General features: G+C 43.1%; 1 protein-coding gene across 1 annotated transcript in view; it reads right to left on the bottom strand.

The window, feature by feature from the left end:
• CNTNAP2 (contactin associated protein 2) overlaps positions 1 to 17,649 on the bottom strand; it is a 1,161,641-nt gene that overhangs the window by 355,882 nt on the left and 788,110 nt on the right. The window contains exon 12 of the mRNA XM_074575643.1: positions 11,343 to 11,462. Coding sequence (XP_074431744.1) covers positions 11,343 to 11,462 — 120 coding nt within the window. The remainder of the gene's footprint in view (positions 1 to 11,342; positions 11,463 to 17,649) is intronic.

Here is a 17,649-nt window from a genome sequence, read left to right as displayed (position 1 = left end):
AGCTATTTGGATCCTGAAATGAGATAAAAGCCACATCACAGAGGCATAATGACTTCAGGACCAATAGAAAGAATTAACTGACATATCTTCTGGTAAAATAGATTATGAAACATTTCAGTTCTGCTTTGCATCAGTGGTCTAAATGATGAAGCAGAAGAAACGGCAGAAAGACTACGATTTCCCTATCCTCTGCATAAAGCCTCAAGGAACTACAGAAGTACAGGTCCCCCTCTCCCACTGATGTCCCATACACCCATTAGGATAAATAAATAAGCACTTACGGTCCCTGTGCATTGTCCCTCTGCTTATTCCTCACCCTCCACTCTGAAAATTCTTGGAGGACAAATGCACAATATAAGATCAGTGTAAATTTACTGATCTGGCACCTTTTCCCCTCAGGCTGAGGGGAAAAAAGAAAGAAACAGGAAAATTAGGGACTAATATTAACTTATTTCTTGTGTCTTTCTCAGTGGAACTGAAACAAAATCTGCCAGAGTAAACTGAATCAAGCCTAGAGATTCAGAAATACAAAATATCATGCAGATCATGGGGTGAAGCCGTAATATACCCAAAGTTTACATCTTCCAACAAATATCTTGAAAGAGCAGTTCTTTCCATTACAGCTACTATTCTAATGACAATTAAACAGAAATCGGTAAAGCTCTTAAGCTGGATACTGAGACAGGAATCCTCCATCTTTGGAAAAACCTGCTTGAACGCAGAGTCTAACTGTGCATTGTGGACCCGCATCTGAAAGAGGCTAAGATCTCGGCCTTAAGATGCCAGAACTTTGGAAGAGTTCCCTGTTGGCCAAAGACCACAAGTCAGGCTAAATTGAAAAGCAGTCTAATGGTTAAACGTTATGCCACATCACAGCTTCAAGGAATATTTTTCTGTAAGTGCATTAATTTGAAAAGTTCCAACTTTCCAACTCCAGACATTTTCAATATTGGTTTTGTAAAAGAAAAAAAAAAAGCTTCCTAAAATTTACATACTTCCGATTGATAACTATTTAGAAAATTGCTGAACATCTATTGCCATGCCCTAGATTTTGAAACGCTGTGTTACTGCAGCAGGAATAGATACTTAAATGTGATATCTCAAATATTTTAATTCCACTATGAGGACATAAAATGTAAGTGCTTGGTTTCTCTTCACTATCAAAACACAGCACTGTGAGTACAAGGTTTATTTGGAGAAGACAAGGACAAGAGAATAGGTGAGCTCTGTGATTTTTTGACAAGACAGAGTAGTTTGTAGAAACTATGAATTGCTGGGGAGCACACACACATATATATTTCTATGACTTTGACTGCACTATTGAATTGCCAGGACATCTTAGAAACCAGAACAATTTTTAGTTACCACAGCAACATCTGTGAAGGGCAGGACTCATCATGACATTGGCCAGTTTACTAAATTAAGACACACTAAAGATGGATATGGATTATGCCCAGAAATATGCCCAGACAGATATCTACCGCACCAGAATTTTCTCTTCAGTTTTTTTTTAAATACTTTTTTGAAACACATTTGGGAACCCTAACACTTTCTGACTGTAGGTGAAATGCTGAATAATGAATGATGAAATAATGATGGTGATTCAATATTTGTGATACAGTACCTTCAAGGGCTAAAGACGTAATTTCTAAATATACAATTTCAGTGGCTTTTCAGGATATTGCCCCTAAAACTATACTATGGTAAGTGTGAACTATGATAAGAACATAACTGTTAAGCAACCTTGTTTTAGGAAGATGGATACTAGCTTTGCTAATAACCCTAACCTTGTGGACTTGTTTTCTCTAGGAACCAAACTAGAAAGTTACATTTTACACTACCTCTTTAGTCACTAAGATGTTCTCACTTCCTAGTTCCACCTGAATGAAACAAGGGATACTTAGAACGTCTATTAATGCCTTGAGTAGTAATTTAAGGTTGCTTCTTTAACATAGTGGGTTAATAGGAACATTTAGATTTGACTCAAACTAGAGAGGGAAATAACAGTTAAGGACGTCTCTATTAAAATAAAATATCACTATACTTCCATAGAAAAGAGTGATTTTTTCATTTAATATACTCCACATACTATTCAGTATAGCTAGATCTGTAGGTTACTTAGTTTCATGTTCATTAAAAAAAAAAGTTAATTTTTCCATAAGTGCATTAATTCAGAGAGTTTAAGTTCTTTTTCAAATATAGTGCTAGTAAAACCATAAACCTGCACAATTTCTATACAAAAATTATTTGAGAATTCTGCTCTAATTCTAATATGCTCTAGTGCCTTTTGCTAAAAGGCAAGATATGCATCATGGCTACAGAGTTCTACAGAAATGTGTTATCAATGAAGCAAAGTAAAGCCCTCAAGTAACCTCATTCTGTCCCTTCTCTAGTATGTATGTTACTGATAATACTCTATATTGATTCCCAAAAAGATTTAGGATATTAGCTCCTGAAAATGTAGCTCTTTACTCTCCGCAGTCTTCAGTGCTTAAGATGACCAATAATTAAAAGAAAATGAAAGCTGTAACAGCTGCAATGTGTAGGTATTACACAGTATGTATGTAGGTGAAGTGGTTTAGTAAGCTATCTGAGAACAATTGTCAGAGTGGCCGTCCCATTTTAGAAGCAGAGATTAAAATTACTTGCCATCAATTTCCATATATTTCTTGCAGTCATTTGCGTTTTAATGAAGAAATAGTTCTGTTAGGTTCTTATTTTTAAAATAGCTACACAATGTTAGTGCAAAATGCCTTTTTCTTGCAGCAGCGATTCAGTTAAAACAGAAAACTGCATTTTCCCATGGCATGCATCATATCCAAAGGAAAGAATGATCACTGTCGTGGTTTAGCCTCAGACGGCAACAAAGAACCACGTGCCGCTCGCTCGCCGCTTCCTAATACAGGAAGAATCGTAAGAAAAGGCAAGACTCTTGGGTTGAGACAAAGGCAGTTTAACAGGACAGTAAAGGGAACAGGCAAACAACAACAACACAGATAGGGGAATATACAAACGCGATTACGGAACCGCCGCTCCCCGCCGCTCGCCAGCCGGACCGCACCCGGGACGCCCCAGCCCGCTTTTAAGCAGCAACTTCCTGCCCCCTCCCCCGGCAGCTCAGGGTGGGCGTGGCTCACACGGCATGGAATACCAGGAAAAATTAACCCTATCCCCACCGGAACCAGGACATTATCCACCCCTTATTCCATACCATCTATGCCATGCCCAGCAGGTTCCAATGAATTGCCACCACTTTCCCCTTTTATATATATATATATATACACACACATATAATGCCCTTAGTTTATGGGCCATCCCTCCAAAGTGTCCGTTGAGTTCTTTTAATCCACGGCTTTGGGCTCCATCTGTTAGAACAGTCTCTCAGGGCAGGTGAGATGCTGGGTGGTGCTGGTCTGTTGCATGCTGTATTTTTCGGAGCTTGTGACTGGTGCACCTGGTGTGGCTCATGCACGCAGTCCGTGGGCTGAAGATGTAGATCTTGAGGAAACTGCTGGGCGCCAGCTGCTGAGATCAGTTCTTATCCCATCATCCCTGTGCCTTACTTGTAGTACAACTGATAGCAATTATAGCAATGAGGACATACAGTGACAGTGTTACTTATCAATTAACAGCACACAATCTGATTCATTGGCTATTCTCGCCCAAAATCAGATCCCCATGAGGTACACATCGGACTTCCCCATCCTTCCGCATCACCCACCAAGTGCACCCAGGTCCTTGGGCAAAAGCAATCCCATGGATGGGTTTGCCTTTGCCTGAGGCAGGACTAACCCAGACTGTCTTCCCTAGCATATTCTTCATATGCACTACAGGGACTTTATCCCCTTCTACAGTACGTGGAAGTTTTGATTGGGCAGGGCCAGCCCGATTGTTAGATCCCCTGGTGTTAACTAGCCAGGTAGCTTTTGCTAAATGTGTATCCCAGTGTTTTAAAGTCCCACCACCCATTGCTCTCAGTGTAGTTTTTAACAGTCCATTGTATCGTTCTATCTTCCCAGAGGCTGGTGCGTGATAGGGGATGTGATACACCCACTCGATACCATGCTCTTTGGCCCAGGTGTCTATGAGGCTCTTTCGGAAATGAGTCCCGTTGTCCGACTCAATTCTCTCTGGGGTACCATGTCGCCACAGGACTTGCTTTTCAAGGCCCAGGATAGTGTTCCGGGCAGTGGCATGGGGCACAGGGTATGTTTCCAGCCATCCAGTGGTTGCTTCCACCATTGTGAGCACATAGCGCTTGCCTTGACGGGTTTGTGGCAGTGTGATATAATCAATCCGCCAGGCCTCCCCATATTTGTATTTCAGCCATCGCCCTCCATACCAAAGAGGCTTCAAACGCTTGGCTTGTTTGATCGCAGCGCATGTCTCACATTCATGGATGACCTGTGCAATAGTGTCCATGGTCAAGTCCACCCCTCGGTCACGAGCCCATCTATATGTCGCATCTCTCCCTTGATGGCCTGAGGAGTCATGGGCCCACCGAACTATGAATAGTTCACCCTTATGTTGCCAGTCCAGATCCACCTGAGCCACTTCAATCCTAGCGGCCCGATCCACCTGCTGGTTGTTCTGATGTTCCTCCGTGGCCCGATTCTTCGGTACATGGGCATCTACATGGCGTACTTTCACAACCAGATTCTCTATCCGGGCAGCAATATCTTTCCATAGTTCAGCAGCCCAGATGGGTTTGCCTCTGCGCTGCCAGTTGCCCTGCTTCCACTGCTGTAACCACCCCCACAGAGCATTTGCCACCATCCATGAGTCAGTGTAGAGATAAAGTACTGGCCATTTTTCTCGCTCAGCAATGTCCAAAGCCAGCTGAATAGCCTTCACCTCTGCAAACTGGCTCGATTCACCCTGTCCCTCACTGGCTTCTGCAACCCGTCGTGTAGGACTCCACACAGCAGCCTTCCACTTTCGATGCTTTCCCACAATACGGCAGGACCCACCAGTGAACAGGGCGTATTTCTTCTCATTTTCTGGCAGTTTATTATATGGTGGGGCCTCTTCTGCACGCGTCACCTCCTCCTCTGGTGACATTCCGAAATCCTTGCCTTCTGGCCAGTCCATGATCACTTCCAGAATTCCTGGGCGACTGGGGTTTCCCATTCGAGTTCGCTGCGTGATCAGTGCAATCCACTTACTCCATGTAGCATCGGTTGCATGATGTGTGGTGGGGACCCTTTCTTTGAACATCCAACCCAGCACCGGCAGTCGAGGTGCTAAGAGGAGCTGTGCTTCTGTACCAACTACTTCCGAAGCAGCTCGAACCCCTTCATATGCTGCCAATATCTCTTTTTCTGTTGGAGTGTAGCGGGCTTCGGATCCTCTGTATCCACGACTCCAAAACCCTAGGGGTCGACCTCGAGTCTCCCCTGGTGCTTTCTGCCAGAGGCTCCAGGTAGGGCCGTTCTCCCCGGCTGCAGTATAGAGCACATTTTTAACATCTTGTCCTGCCCGGACTGGCCCCAGGGCCACTGCATGGACTATTTCCTGTTTGATTTGTTCAAAAGCTTGTCGTTGCTCAGGACCCCATTTAAAGTCATTCTTCTTCCGGGTTACTTGATACAGAGGGCTTACAATTTGACTGTAATCTGGGATATGCATTCTCCAAAAACCCACAATACCTAAGAAAGCCTGTGTTTCCTTTTTACTAGTTGGTGGAGACATAGCTGCTATTTTGTTGATCACATCCATTGGGATCTGACGGCGTCCATCTTGCCATTTTATTCCTAAAAACTGGATCTCCTGCGCAGGTCCCTTGACCTTACTTCGCTTTATAGCAAAACCAGCGTTCAGAAGGATTTGGACTATTTTACTCCCTTTCTCAAAAACTTCTTCTGCTGTGTTTCCCCATACAATGATGTCATCAATGTACTGCAGATGTTCTGGAGCTTCACCCTGTTCCAGTGCAGTCTGGATCAGTCCATGGCAAATGGTGGGGCTGTGTTTCCACCCCTGGGGCAGTCGATTCCAGGTGTATTGGACGCCCCTCCAAGTGAAAGCAAACTGTGGCCTGCACTCTGCTGCCAAAGGGATTGAGAAGAATGCATTCGCTATATCAATCGTGGCATACCACTTGGCTGCCTTGGACTCCAGTTCGTACTGGAGTTCTAGCATGTCCGGCACGGCAGCACTCAGCGGTGGCGTGACTTCATTCAGACCACGATAGTCTACAGTTAGCCTCCACTCTCCATTAGATTTTCGCACCGGCCATATGGGACTGTTAAAGGGTGAGCGAGTCTTGCTGATCACTCCTTGAATCTCTAGTTGACGAATCAGCTCATGGATGGGAATCAGAGAGTCTCGGTTAGTGCGATACTGCCGCCGATGCACCGTTGTGGTAGCAATCGGCACCTGTTGTTCTTTGACCCTCAACAACCCCACAACAGAAGAATCCTCCGAGAGACCAGGCAAGGCAGACAACTGTTTAACTTCCTCTGTCTCCAAAGCAGCTATGCCAAAGGCCCAGCGGTACCCTTTTGGGTCCTTAAAATACCCTCTCCTGAGGTAATCTATACCAAGGATGCATGGAGCCTCTGGGCCAGTCACAATGGGATGCTTTTGCCACTCATTCACAGTTAGGCTCACTTCTGCCTCCAGTACAGTCAACTCTTGGGATCCCCCTGTCACCCCAGAAATACAAATGGGTTCTGCCCCTCTATAGCTTGATGGTATTAAAGTACACTGCGCACCCGTGTCCACTAGAGCCTTATACTCCTGTGGGTCTGATGTGCCAGGCCATCGAATCCACACCGTCCAATAAACCCGGTTGTCCCTTTCCTCCACCTGGCCGGAGGCAGGGGCCCCCTAATACTGGTCATAGTATCCATTACTCACTTCTTGCATAAATGACCTGGAAGTTCCTTCAAGAGGATCAGAAGCAAGATCAGGCCTTCTGCTTTGTCTGGGGAACGGCCCACTGGAAACTGGGGCGGCACTTTTCCTGGAGGGATCCCCTTTTATGGTTGTCCTTCCTTGCAACTCCTGTACCCGTGTCCGCAGGATCGAAGTAGGTTGTCCATCCCACTTCCTCGTGTCCTCTCCGTGGTCCCGCAGGTAGAACCACAGGGTGCCTCGTGGTGTGTACCCTCTGTACTCTCTCTCTTGAGTGGGGAAATGCCTGCCTCTAATAGCTGAGATGCTGGCCCGTGCAGGTGGGGAGTAGGACATATTCTCTTCAAGTTGCTGGACCTTCCGCGACAGTTTCTCCACAGCTGAGACAAGGGGGGAAGAGAGACTTTCTTCATATCGCCGGAGCCGGCCAGCTACCTCATCCACCGTTGGTCCCTCTTCACCTTTCCATTCCATTACTGCCAGGGAGTTGGCATATGACGATGGTGCACTCCGTACAAACTTCCGCCACATGGGCCTTGTGCATCGCACCTCATCAGGGTCTGTGGGTAAGTCTGCATTGTCCAAGTCATAATAAATCATCTCCCGCACGGCTAATTCTCTCAGGTACTGGATACCTCTTTCCATGGTAGTCCACTTGCTTGGCTGACATACAACATCCTCACTGAAGGGGTACCTCTCCCTCACGCCTAACAGGAGTCGTTTCCAGAGGCTGAGGGCTTGGGTCTTTTTCCCAATCGCCTTGTCAATGCCGCCTTCCCTAGACAGGGATCCCAGCTGCCTGGCCTCCCTACCCTCTAATTCCAGGCTACTGGCCCCATTATCCCAGCACCGGAGCAGCCAGGTGACAATGTGCTCGCCTGAAAGTCGGCTGAAATCTTTTCGCATATCCCGCAGCTCACTCAAGGATAGGGATCGAGTAATTATCTCTGGTTCTGCCTCTTCCTCCTGCTCTCGTGATGGCCCTGGTTCATCATCATCTCTTACTAAGCGAACTGATTTCTTTGTGTACTTCTTCTTCTGTATGGGGGCAACTGATACCGGCACGGGTTGGTTCCCTGGTTCAGTGGCAGTGGCTGCTATGGGGGTTGCAGTAGCCGCAGTGTCTGTCACAAGGATTGCAGTAGCTACAGTGGCTGATGCAGGGGTTGCAGTAGCCGCAGTGTCCGTCACAGGGGTTGCAGTAGCCGCAGTGTCCGTCACAGGGGCTGCAGCAGCCGCAGTGTCCGTCACAGGGGCTGCAGCAGCAGCAGGGGCTGCCGGTCTGGTTTCCATCTCTTCCCCTTGAGGGTGCTGCATAATTCTGAGCAGTGCCTGGTAGATACTGGCCAGGGCCCAGCACAGCGCGGTGAGTTGTGCCTCTCTAGAATAGCCACAGCATTTTCCCTTCAAATATTCTACCACTTTATCAGGGTCCTGTAATTGTTCAGGGGTGAAGTCCCAGACCATTGGAGGTGAGTAGTTCTCTAGGTACCTGCCCATGCTCTCCCACATGCCATGCCACCCCTGACTATCCAGCCTCGGAGCAGATCTCCGGGTGGTAGTCTTAAATAGTCGCTTAACCCTAAACAAGACCTGGAACGTATTCAGGAGACATAGCACTAGGAACACGCTGGTTTGAGTATCCCAAGGATATTCAAAATTCTCAAAAGCTGTCATACCTGACCCGAAGGAGAAAAGGGAGGCAAAAGGGCTGGGGAAATTATTAACAAATTCTGAGAGACGGTGTCCAATGTACGGACAGGACAGCAAAACCACATAAACACCCCAAAATAGCCGTCTGAACAGTGATGTTATCATATCATAAACAGATAACGCACAGGACAGCAGAATGATAATCCTCATCCCTCTTCCAGACATGGTAAACAGCATCACAGGGAGTACATAAGCCATATAGGAATTTATGTAACACAGCCATGAGAACAAACCAAGCAACATGATGACCAGTTATCTCAACCCTTCGAGCCCCACGTTGGGCGCCAAAAAGGACTGTCGTGGTTTAGCCTCAGACGGCAACAAAGAACCACGTGCCGCTCGCTCGCGCCTTCCTAATACAGGAAGAATCGTAAGAAAAGGCAAGACTCTTGGGTTGAGACAAAGGCAGTTTAACAGGACAGTAAAGGGAACAGGCAAACAACAACAACACAGATAGGGGAATATACAAACGCGATTACGGAACCGCCGCTCCCCGCCGCTCGCCAGCCGGACCGCACCCGGGACGCCCCAGCCCGCTTTTAAGCAGCAACTTCCTGCCCCCTCCCCCGGCAGCTCAGGGTGGGCGTGGCTCACATGGCATGGAATACCAGGAAAAATTAACCCTATCCCCACCGGAACCAGGACAATCACTAAACCATCTCTCCTAGTGTTCATGAATTCCTTGCAGTGGTTAGGAAAAGGTCACATTTAAGTACTCTGGAAATTGTTTTGTAGGTGAGAAATGCCAGTAAAATGAAATGGTTACTTCTACTTTTCTTATCTGTTTTTTCCCCAGTGTTGGACAAGCTACTAGGACCTTCTGCTATATATTTGTATTTAACGTGAATGAGCAATACTGTAGTACTGGTGTACTTTTTTGTGCCTGACACCGCTACTGTAGTATATACAGTAGTATATTTTTAATTTACAACGTTACCCTTGAAGAGTAACCAAAAGCTATAGCTAGCGCTGAACACGGCAGTTCTTCTGAACAGGAGAAATCGCTATAATATATCAGCAATTCTTGGCATTGTTCCCTGCAGTGCCTGCCTGATTAGTTACTGATACAGTTCAAGATGCTAGCTATAATTTAAAAAGCCCTAAATGGGTCAGGATCCACTTATCTGAAAGATTGCCTTTACACGTGTGTCTCGGAGCAGATTGGCTGGCCTGTCTCTCCAGTCCAAGAAGGACTGATGGTACTCCCAGAGCTTAGATCAGACTCCTTTTTAGGTATCCGTTTATTATACAAATGCAGACATTAATGGCAACACGAAACAATGGTGTTCTCCTGTTTTCCAACAGCCTGTCTACCTATAAGCATTTGACCTGGGGCCTGCTGCATGTGCCACTCGCCCCTCTTCAAGTCAGCTTCTCCCCTCTGACTCCCACCGTCTCTCCTATCCAAGCTGGATAAAACCCATCCCACAGGTCCAGACATGTACAAGTTTCTCCCTCCAGGAAGAGCTACATGAACTTCAGCGACGGTGATCTCTAAAGAGGTAGAGTTACTGTTTCAAACTGTGATAGCACCTTCATGTTCACGTTGCTGATGGTGATGTCTGAGGACTCAAGACGTATGCCAGATTTCCAGTGCAAACATACTGAAATTCAAACTTATTATGCAGACATTTGGGGAAAGTCAGCGGACACGTCTGTTGTATCAGCTATCCAAAATTTTGTATCAGGAAAAAGTGCTGAGACAATTGTCATACATTAACAGACCAAAGAAATAATATACTCCCAGTGCAGAAAATTGTCCCATTTTCTTTTTTCATTATCACATTTTTCTGTCTCAGCATGGCAACGCAGATGACTAAGACAGGATATCTTCCATAAGAATGCCCAGATGAGAAATTATCCATGCAAAACTAGTATTAAAAATAGGGAAAAAAACCGACGCAACACCCCCAAAATAAGTTAATGCAATTATATATATGGTCTCAGAAGTTAAACAAGATATGTCCTTCTAGTGCCAGTTAAAAAGACGAAATAGGTAAAAAAGAAAACTCAAATATTTTTTTTCTCTTGTAATTAATTTCTGTTCCCTGCCGATGGTATGGGGAAGTCAGAAATACCTGGACAGAAATAAAAGTCTGACATTTCTAAGAATCACAGAATTACAGAATGGTTCAAGTTGGAAGGGACCTTAAAGACCATCTAGTTCCAATGCCCCTGCCATGGGCAGGGACACACCTCCCACTAGACCAGGCTGCTCAAAGCCCCATCCAGCCTGGCCTTGAACACTTACAGGCATGGGGCATCCACAACTTCTCCGGGCAACCTGTTCCAGTGCCTCACCACCCTCACAGTAAAGAATTTCTTCCCAATATCCAATCTAAAACTACCCTCTTCCGGTTTGAAGCCGTTACCCCATGTCCTATCATTACACTCCCTGATAAAGAGTCCCTCCCTATCCTTCCTACAGTACCACATAAACCACAGATATTACTGAACTACAAAGACGTTGATACACAAGAGTTTTGGTAAATAGCCATATAGAGCTACTCTCTTTTTTTTTTCAATGACGCACCACTGAGGATACAAAGGCTTGTTAAGGCTAATTAATAGCTGTGATTCAAAAAGCTTACGAAATGGATTAACTACTGCCTTGCTCAGACTGCACTGAATGGTGACTACAGATTTGATGACCCATCTCATGAAAAGCTCTTAGCAATTATTTTTCTTTTGCCAAGAAATACGAATTACAAACAGACTCTTTCTCCCAACTACATTAAAAAAAATTGAATTAGCAAATACAATGCAGTTACCTGTCATGTTGCAGTAAACTTTCAAAGGTCCCAGTGCCCCACTGCCATCTGGATCTATCCAGTAGTAATTTGAAGTTTTGCCCAAGTGTTTGTATGCTTCACAAGAGAGTTCATAAATAGCTGGAATGAAATAAAATACAACAGTAAGGATCTTCATATCCTGGAGCAAAAAATCCATAATGACAATAAATTGAGTTTATATATATTTCAAGAACTATACCTTTGAGATTAAAGTAATGTCACTGACATTCACAGAAAACAAGGCATCTTTCCAACCAGTTGGAAGACAGGGAGGAACAACCAAACTTTTTCAAGAGTATCTTTAAACTGTTTTTGAATATACTTTGGTTCAGAACTTTGTTTATACACTGGTTTAAGTTTTAAATCACAAATGGAGACATTCTATTGATCCAAGATACTCTTCCCTTTATTTTTGTTTCAAGAGATACACCAAAAAGCTTACGAGTTTTCCCTCTGTAAATTTTAGAATTTTTCAGGTTTTATTACAATTCAGAATAATGTTGAGTTTCAAAATTGTGAAATTTCTCACTACATGTAATACTTTTCTCTACACAGCTCTGCATTTACTCTGTTACATATCTACATAACTAATACTCTGTTTTAGCAAGATATAAAATTTCACAATATTTACTGGAAGAAGTTTAATTGATTTAGCAGGGGGTTTTGTTTCAATTTTTTCTTGACCTCCCCATACTACTTGTCAAATTGTGTTATGATAAATAGCTCAGCCATAATAATAAGCATCGTAGATACAAGTTTTTCAAGTGATTTCCATATTTTCTTTGAAATGTATGACTATTACAAAGTTATGTGTATTAGACATTAATAAATGAAATCATTTCATGCATACAAAAAGTAAAACTGGTAATTTATATAAATTGGTATGTGTGTATATATATATAACTGGTAAATTATATAAATATCTTTCTATGCAATTTTTTTAAAAAGGAATGTGTAATGCTTCTTTGTTTTCCAAGGACCAGATGGTGCAGCTTTTTTGTTTGGAATCAATCAATCAACTGCTAAAAGAAATGAAATATTTGTTTAACGAGACTTCATATCCACTCTAAAAACTCATCTAATTCGTTGGCAATTGTTGCAAGTGATCTCCTTGCTAGGACTGGCTTTATTTCAAATGTCCATAAGGACGAGCAGTTTCGCTGTGCTCTGATGACGAGTGACTGATCACACACACATATTTAAAGGCCTCTAACCACCTACCAAGACGCAGGAAGGAAAGCGGAGCTAAAAAAAGTCTCCAATTTTGATATGGCATGAATGCAAAAATAAAGACTGTTATCTATGTATAAAGAGAATCTCCTTGTTGATGCTAGAAGAGAAAGAATTTCCTGGAAAGTTTTACATGTTCATTACAGGGTCTAAAGTCAGCTTTATCCAAGAAGCAGACACTTTAATTCAATTGTGAAGTATTTCCAGTCATTTCCCCTTTCTCCCCAAGCTAACGTCAACAGATTCTTTCATTATCAAGGAGACTATTTGCATCTTTTCAGACACTTCATGCAGATTTCATACAGAATTCATAACCAATTTTTTCAGAAATATTTCTCTAACTCTCTACATGCTACTTAAATATAATCACAAAATACCAACTCTGTTAATGTATAAGCGTTGTGATACCAAATCACAAATTTTAATCTATGCATTCCAGGTCAAGCCAAGAACATGACAAATACTGTTTATGATCTCCCAGAAATTTGGTATTTTAATTCTCTAAGCCCTTTCAGAAATCCAGGGGAGTTTTGTCTTGGTAGTATCCAGACTTTTATGTAGGGCCATATGACATTTTTTCTCTAAGTTGCTCCTTTCAAGAAAACAGGCCAATCTTTGCACACAGGTACTACTACAATTCAGAAAAGAATATTAGCGAACGTCATACGGAAGACAAAACCAAGTTACACTGTTTAATCAGACACTCATTTATCCCTACTGAATATTTTTACAGACAATTAAAGGGTTTAGATACAACAACCTTCCTTATGTTCTTCTGGAATGGGAGAAATAGAAGTTATTAGTTATTACTTAGTATTAGAGCACAGAACAGGCTGCTTTTGATTAACTCAGCATTTGTTAAGCTTCAGCATTACGCTGAACACCAAACAATAGAAAATAAGATCATTCTTCAAACAAAGACCAAAGAGTGGGATATTCAAAATAAATTCAACTTGTGAAAACTGTTTTTACGAGTGTGTGATAGGTTTTTGGCGGGTTTTATCCACATGTAGATGCATACTTAAAGACCTTAAAAACAGGAAGAAACAAAAATGAAAGGGTAGGTTCTAGTGCAAGAAGCAGTAACATACAAATCACATAACAGGAGTACAGGAACCAAATGAAGGGATAAGTAAAGTTGGTATACTGACAGAATAAGTCACCCAAGTACATTAAAACACAGAATAAAATGAAAACAGGATACAACAAGGAAGAGACCATGTCAGAACTAAACAACTTAAGTTAGAAAATTGATAAAGGTTACAATCACAGAATCACAGAATGGTAGGGGTTGGAAGGGACCTCTGGAGATCATCTAGTCCAACCCCCCTGCCAGAGCAGGGTCACCTAGAGCAGGTTGCACAGGAACGCGTCCAGGAGGGTTTTGAATGTCTACAGAGATGGAGACTCCACCACCTCTCTGGGCAGCCTGTTCCAGTGCTCTGCCACCCTCAAAATAAAGAAGTTCCTCCTCATGTTTAGGTGGAACTTCCTATGCTCAAGTTTGTGCCCATCACCTCTTGTCCTGTCCCCGGGCACCACTGAAAAGAGCCTGGCCCCATCCTCCTGACACCCACCCTTTAAGTATTTATAAGCATTGATAAGATCCCCCCTCCGTCGTCTTTTTTGCAGACTGAAGAGACCCAAATCCCTCAGTCTTTCTTCATAAGAGAGGTGTTCCAGTCCCCTAATCATCTTGGTAGTCCTTTGCTGCACCCTCTCCAGCAGTTCCCTGTCCCTCTTGAACCGGAGAGCCCAGAACTGGACACAGTACTCCAGGTGCAGCCTCACCAAGGCAGAGTAGAGGGGGAGGATGACCTCCCTCGACCTGCTGGCCACACTCTTCTTGATGCACCCCAGGATGCCATTGGCCTTCTTGGCCACGAGGGCACATTGCTGGCTCATGGTCATCCTGTTGTCCACCAGGACTCCCAGGTCTCTTTCCACCGAGCTGCTCTCCAGCAGGTCAGCCCCCAACCTGTCCTGGTGCATGGGGTTATTCCTCCCCAGGTGCAGCACCCGACACTTGCCCTTCTTGAATTTCATAAGGTTCCTCTTTGCCCAGATCTCCAACCTGTCCAGGTCTCTCTGTGTGGTGGCACAGCCTTCTGGTGCGTCAGCCACCCCCCCCAGCTTTGTGCCATCGGCAGACTTGCTGAGGGTGCACTCTATCCCCTCATCCAGGTCACTGATGAATATATTGAAGAGGACTGGACCCAGTACTGACCCCTGGGGAAAACCACTTGTTACTGACCTCCAACTAGACTCTGTGCCCCTAATCATGACCCTCTGAGCTCTGTCTTTCAACCAGTTATCTATCCACCTTACTGTCCATTCATCTAACCCACACCTCCTAAGCTTCCCTATGAGGATGCTGTGGGAGACTGCGTCGAAAACCTTGCTGAAGTCAAGGTAGACAACAACTATAAACAAGACAGCAAATTAGCAGAGCCAAGAAAGGACAGTCAGCAAAATGTAAGATTTGGATATAAAGTCTACATATGTGAATGAGGAGAAATGGTTCCATATACATACACACATAGGAGGAGGCAGAGAGAAAGAGAAAGAGAGAGAGAGAGAAGGGTCTTTTACTGCTGCTTTCTTGTGGAAGACAGGGGGGAAAAAAGAATGGAAGGACTGAAGACACAAGGGCAATAGATTTCTGCTTTTCAAGCCAGTAGAAATAAAACGCCAAAAATGTGTATTTGCTTTCTTAGTAGCTGGTCCAAACACACAGTACATATACACTCTTAAGGGACTTCAGAATAGTTTTAAACCTCAAAATCTTCCAAGCTAAAGGTAAAACTCGCATGTGCCCTGATGTACAGATAAGCGTTTTCTAGCATAATACATTGAGGGTTTGGGGTTTTTTTTTAAATGGTACTTATATTCTTTCTGAGGAGAAGAAGGGAAAAAAACCACCCTACAAATGGCTTCCTTGCACTTGACTTGACACGGTTTCATATTGCATCAAAAACTGTCTAAAAGCAATAAGAGATGAAAACCTGGTCAGAACAGCGATCCAAGGTCTTACAGAAAGAGAAGAGCCCCAAAAAGATGCTATAGTCTTTTTAAAGTTTAATCACCTGAATAATACAGATCAAACTGAGACCACCAAATTCATTTCATGCTAAAAATTGAACAGGCTTGTCTGTGTTCTAAGATGAAGTAAAAGGAAGTTTAAAAAATATATTAAAAAATAATCTCATTTTAACTTCTGGTGTAAAACATCAAGCTTCTTTAAGCTGCTTAGTTTGGGCAGAAAATCCAGTCTTTTAAATCAGCTAACAAAAGCAACTATTAACGCATTTTGAAGTTCACCATTGGCTAAGCTAACATTCACAACAGTAGGCTTGAGCATGGCTTGAGGGGAAACGTTTCTCTTCTTAGAAAAGCTTGAATAGGGAAGCAGACTAAAGGAGAACAGCATACAATGAAACAAAAACTAACAAAAAACCTTGTAGTCACACAGACCTTAACATCATTTTCATGGCTGCATTTCTTCATGGGTTCTTTTCCACTTCTAGAGCTGCTTACCTGAACCCCAAAGGGGAGGTGTTGATGGACAGGGGAATACAACACTCATTTCCAAGTTTTTAGGATCCTCTATTTTAAACATTTGAGGAAAAGCAAATGGTTCAGAAAAACAGTTTGCAGAATAGCTTTTTCCAGCTCCAGACTGTTAGCTGAAAGTTGTAAAGAGTCAACTTCTTTTAGATTTAAATGGCTCTTTACTGATTTAGGGAAGCAGATGTTCTCACTCCTGTTTTACTTTCTGACTGGCGTAAATATGGAGAGAGAGTTATCCCACACAGGTGGCACAGCTGCTGGCTATCTCTAGAAAGCAGAAGGGATGAATGACAAAAAGGATTTAGCAACTCTGTCAGCCTATATGATGTTCCCATAGAACTTCAGTAGCTTCTTGGTGAACTACAGTTTCTGCATCACTGTGTAAAAAGGCAGCTTTAACTTTAGGGCTGACAAATAGCCTGCTTTCATAAGCACAAAGCTCATTATAAATAGAAAACCTAGTGTGACAGTCTGCACTATGTGACACAATGAATGTGTTACAATACATTTTGTTTCTGTCAGCGAATATGGCTGCTGCAGAGGATAAACTCCTCTAAACTGCTGCTAATACAGGAGTAAATCTCAGCTTTACAGGGGCATTGGAAAGGTGTAGATTCACAGGAACTGATGGAATTAAATGATAGTAAAAGCGACAAAAGTAAGCAGTGCATCAGACCTACGAAGTCCAGCTACGCCTCTCCATCACTTTTAACTTCCCAGAAAAATACTGAAAGATAAATAAGACTGTGAGGTGCTTGGGTTTATGTCACTCAAGCTGGTTTCGACTCAAGACCCTTAAAAAGGGCTGAAAGCACAAACAGATGGAAGGGGGGAAAAAACCCCAAGCTTACTCAAGAAATAGCTGCACACTGAAAGGGCATACCTGCAGTTTATTTTAAAACAAATGTATGAGTTTTACTTGTTGCTTTATTACATTATATATTCAGAAGATAATAGCAAAATTGAAAAGGTTAGCAAAATAGATTTTTATGTATAAATACACACACAGTGTTAGCGTCCACTTTGTCAGCGGAAGTTTCTGTGCAGTACTCAACAACAAACCTTTCCCCACCCTTATTCATTCCAATGCTATATGGTGGAGAAACGATGTCCGTTACATTTTTTTTTACAATCAGTTAAGTGAACTAGAAGTCTCACCATGAATCATAACGAGCTACATATGAGAACAAAAACCCTTCTGAATTCCAGATCTGTATTCTGACATTAAGAAAACGTGAAGTGGCTGGTTTGCTCTACTACTTAGTGTATATTAAAAAGCCCCACAAAAAGGCAACATGATGCAAAACTACTTCAATGTTCTTGTTACTCTGTAGAACTATCGCTGCAATGGTTAGAAACAAACTTTATGTCTGTCAGTTTTTTAAAGTTTGGATATAAAAATTGTGTAGTATGGAACTCATCCGTGTAATGTCTAAGAACAGAAAAAGTAAAATAAAGTCAAAACACAAGTGTTGTTGAAGTCAGA

Source organism: Larus michahellis, chromosome 2 (genome assembly GCF_964199755.1).
Source record: "Larus michahellis chromosome 2, bLarMic1.1, whole genome shotgun sequence".
NCBI classification, from domain to species: Eukaryota; Metazoa; Chordata; class Aves; order Charadriiformes; family Laridae; genus Larus; species Larus michahellis.
Note: the sequence above shows the minus strand (reverse complement) of the source record. Positions and strands in the feature narration are given on the sequence as shown.